General features: G+C 49.4%; 1 protein-coding gene across 1 annotated transcript in view; it reads left to right on the plus strand.

The window, feature by feature from the left end:
• Nucleotides 1-4651, plus strand: part of LOC103373023 (receptor-type tyrosine-protein phosphatase mu-like) — a gene marked incomplete at its 5' end in the record, with an annotated part of 108638 nt that overhangs the window by 23952 nt on the left and 80035 nt on the right. The window contains 5 exons of the mRNA XM_008302820.1: nt 270-423; nt 507-682; nt 773-882; nt 1029-1230; nt 1456-1558. Coding sequence (XP_008301042.1) covers nt 270-423; nt 507-682; nt 773-882; nt 1029-1230; nt 1456-1558 — 745 coding nt within the window. The remainder of the gene's footprint in view (nt 1-269; nt 424-506; nt 683-772; nt 883-1028; nt 1231-1455; nt 1559-4651) is intronic.

Here is a 4651-nt window from a genome sequence, read left to right on the forward strand (position 1 = left end):
AAGGACCTGGACCTCTGGAACATTCACAGTCTGAAGGTAGAACTCTGGTCAGTAGATAGAGGTTCTGCAGAACCAGAACCAGATGTTCTGAGGAGGTTCTGGAGGCTGTGATTGGTGTTTCATGGAGGAACACATCACTTTCAGTGTGTTTTGATGTTATTCAGCACAGATCAGGAAGTGAACGTTGAGAACACGGCTATTTGGAGGTTCAAGGACGTCAGATGTGTTCAGGCTGAAACCCTCATCACATGTTTGGTTCTGTTTGTCAGATCCGATGCACGGCCCGCAGCACCTCGAGGTTGTTGACATCCAGTCCAAACAGGTGACGGTGCGATGGGAACCGTTCGGATACAACGTGACCCGCTGCCATAGCTACAACCTCACAGTGCAGTACCGCTACCGGCCAGCAGGGGCCCCCAGCAGGTAAGAACATCAGTGGCTCCACAGGTAAACATATGGAGGGAGGGGCATGAGGTTACATGCAGGTAACGTCCCGCCCTTCGCAGGGAGCCGCTGAAGAACGAGCTGCGGGAGGAAGTGGTGTACGACACGCTGAGCAACATGCCGCAGCACACCGTACGTAACCTTCCGCCGTTCACCAACGTCAGCCTGAGACTTGTCCTGACCAACCCTGAGGGCCGCAAGGAGAGCGAGGAGCTTCTGGTGCTGACGGACGAGGACGGTATGAGTCCGGGGTCACGGGGGGTTAAGGGGGTCACGTAGGGTCACGTAGGATGTCTGCAGCTGAATCACGCCGACTGTTCTCTTGCAGTTCCTGGCGCGGTTCCTGTGGAGTCGATCGTTGGCAGCAGCTACGAGCAGCAGATCAGCCTGAGCTGGGGGGAGCCACTGCAGACCTACGGCCTCATCCGGCAGTACGAGGTAAGCACTACGGCGCCCAGCTGGTCCAGTCAGAGAGCTTCTTCCTGACAGTGTAAGTTCAGGAATCACAAAATAAACAGCAAAACGCCAGCCACTCTGAGACTCCATTACCCACAATCCCCTCATCACCCCGCTGTCCTCCACAGATCTCCTACAAGGCTCTGAGCTCCTTCGACACAGAGTTCGACCTGTCCAATCAGAGCGGCAAGGTGTTCAAACTGGCCAATGAGACGAGCCATATGTTCGCTGGCCTGTCTCCAGGCTCCACCTACTCCTTTACAATAAGAGCCTCCACCGTGAAGGGCTTCGGCCCTCCGGTCATCACACAGTTCACCACCAAGATCTCAGGTAGAGCTGTTCACAGCACTGATAAGCAGATATCAGCTGAGCTTCGTGTAAATACTCCAGTTAGCTTCGTGGTTTTTTACGTGTCTGCGATCTCTGAATAATTTCCACTTTTTGGTTTCATTTGGGCCTCCTCCTCCTCCTCCTCCTCCTCCTCCTCCTCCTCCTCCTCCTCCTCCTCCTCCTCCTCCTCCTCCTCCTCCTCCTCCTCCTCTTCCTCCTCCTCAGCTCCTCTGATGCCGGCGTACGATCAGGAGTCTCCTCTGAACCAGACCGACTCCACCGTCACCGTCCTGCTGAAACCGGCTCAGAGCCGAGGAGCTCCCGTCAGGTAACTCACCTGTTCAAATATTCAGCAGCATCAATCTCCCACCTCATCAACTTTTCATGACTCGGACGTTAAACATTAAAACAACGATGTGTAGCGCTTTGAAGCCGGAGCTGCAGCTCAAACAGCAAACTGTCACCTCACAGACACTCGTTCAGCCTCCTCCTGAAACCGACATGCAGAACGCCGCCCGTGTACATCCAGGTTTCTACACTCGACTCTGACAGACTGCTAAACGCCTGTCGCTGGGCCCAGAGGGAGGCGGTATCCGCGGTAACAGTCGTCATGTCAACAGCTGTCTGGGCTCCGTCGTCGGGCCGTAACGAGGGATTTGGTTAATTAACAATCAGCGGGCGGGGCTAATCAGAGCCTGCTGCTAACACTGAGGATTAACAGGGGATTAACCACTAATGTGTCAATCACACACAGTCAGAAACACACACACGCCTGTTTATTAACCCACAATTCATCTCTGCACACAAACAAACAAGCCGCATGCTGAAATCAAAGACCTCTCCATTTCCTGAATGCGGACAAAGCTCCTGCTAATGACTGGATTCATTGATGTGTCAGACTTGACACAAAACTAAAAACCCAGAAGAGAACCGTGCAGGCAGAGGAACGCTCGGAGCTCTTCGGTGTTTCATCTCAGACGAAGGATTCTGTGTTTCCTGAACACGGCTCAGATCCAAGACAGAAACGGCTTTTTAAACAAAATCTCATGTCAAGCCTGAGCCCCAGAACTTCATCAGTCCAGCAGATAGACACATGAAGAACACGTCTGAGTTCTGGTAGAACCTGACACCACATCAGTTCTATATCCATCCATGAAGTTCTGAGGCTCAGAAATGATGGAAACAGTCCATTAAAGTGATCAATCTGGACCCTCCTCTGTGGACTTGAAGGACCTGGACCTCTGGAACCTTCACAGTCTGAAGGTAGAACTCTGGTCAGTAGATGAAGCTGCTGCAGATCCACAGACCACGTTTATAGAGAATGTCGTCGTTTTTTTCGTCATATCGTTAAACGTTGAAAAACAAAATTAGATTTTAATGATGCTTATTTTCCGGTACTTTTGTTTTTGGTGCTAAAGCTGCAGAAATGTTATCTTTAGTTTTTTTAGCGTGTCGCCGTCTCACAGCTCAGCACATACATGAGAGCCAATCAGACGCTCCTCTGGTCGCTTCACGCCAAAGAAAACAGAAAATGGAGCCTCATGTGATTCACTTATCCTGTGTTATAAAAATAAGGAGAATTTGAAGCGAATCGAGATGTATGTTTTTCTTTTGATGCAGAACAAGGCTGCAGATGTGAAGCGTGTGTGTGACGCGCGGTGTGTTAATCGACATGATGGCTGATGGAGGATCCGTCAGCCTGAGCAGATGCTGCTCTGAGATAGCGCTTCGTGTTTCTGTGTTTATATTTAACTTTGCTTTGTGTCTTGTCACACCAAGTGTGTGTCGGCCTTCAGGCGCACCAACACACTCCCGTTTAAGAGCCGCGGATCGCAGGACAAAAGGTGTTGCCGCCGGCGACCTGCAGCTGTAATCAGATTACTGTCACACACACACAACAAGTGCTGCGACGTGAGCGTGGAGAAATGCGATTGGAGATGGTTTGTCAAAGACAAAGGGGAAGAAAGAGAGAGACAGATGTGAGGGGGAGGACAGAGAGAAAAGAAGGTGAAAAGAAGGAGGCAGAATCTGTCTCCTCTGTTGGTTTCTGTGGGGAATTAAACACAACACAAACTGCAGAGTGTGTGTCCATCAGGAAACGTGACAACGCTGCAGTTTCAGCGTCCACACCCTCAGCATGGTGATGTATGACTTCTGTCCTGAACCGGCTTCCCGTGAAAAACACAACTATTGTTCCAGCGTCCCTCAGGACACAAACACTGGTAAAAACTGGCCGTGCTGCGTTCAGGTGCAGCTCCGAGTTTCTGTGTGAGCTCTGACACCTGCTGGTGGAAACATCTGCACACCTCACTGGAATGAGAACAGTTTGCATTGAACTTTCAGCGTCATGCTCTCCGAGGCACCAGATAATACGCTGAGCGGTTCCTCGGATCGGTGGCTTGTCGAGGCCGAAGCGTTTCTGTGGAGTGTGTTTTCACTGAGACTCAGCAGAGCCTCCATCACCTGTCTGCTGGGATAGAGTCGGTTTTCATAGAAACCCTTTGAGCCCAAAACCCAATTCTCGTTCAGACTTTGAATCTAGTAGAGAATGTGGCATTTTAGTGGAGCCAGTAGAGTTTCCTCCTTTATCTTCTTGTTGTTGCTCAGCAGACTGAAACGCTGATGACGTTTCATAGCAGTGATCTCAGGAAGCTTTAAATCACCACCATAACAACACGACTCCTCTCCTCAGTCATGCACACTCATAAATAGCTGCTGTTTGTCCTGTAAGGCGGCAACGCTCACTCTCCAGCCGTCCCACTGATGAACAAGAATTCATTTTCAATTAATGTCAGCTGGCAGCCTGAGAGAACACTGATTTTTCATTTCAAACTAAACTTCTTTCCATTTGTTTTTGGTCTTTACGTCCTTTATCTGTGTGTAGGATTTAATAGCTTCCTGGGCAGGATGAGATGAATTATCAGCGTAATGTCAGACTTATAAAGTTACAGCCTCCACATACAGAGAGAGTTAATAAAATGAAGCCGAGTGATGGAGGAGAGGCAGCGCTGACCTTTCTGTGGAGCTGAATAATGAACCAACAGATGGCTGAGAAGAGCAGCGGCTCTTCATGCTGGACGTCAATAATCTACAGCAGTGTCGAGCTCGATGCAACAGCGATGCTTTGCTCAGAGATTCCACTTCAACGATAAATGCTGTCCACGCGGAGGAGGCCTACTGTTTCCTCAGTGCAACTGGGTCATGTATTTTAATTAGTCTCCATGTCTTGGAAAATTCTTTTAAAATTAATGATTGCAGGTTGTGAGATCTGAGGACAACAGCGATGTTACTGAGCACGAACAGACTAATAACACATTAGCTCTCTGGTTAGCTCAGAGACTAGCTAAAGACTACTAACTAATAACACACTAGCTCACTGGTTAGCTTAGAGACTAGCTATAGACTACTAACTAATAACACA

Source organism: Stegastes partitus, unplaced genomic scaffold (genome assembly GCF_000690725.1).
Source record: "Stegastes partitus isolate 25-593 unplaced genomic scaffold, Stegastes_partitus-1.0.2 Scaffold1886, whole genome shotgun sequence".
Classification (NCBI taxonomy): Eukaryota; Metazoa; Chordata; class Actinopteri; family Pomacentridae; genus Stegastes; species Stegastes partitus.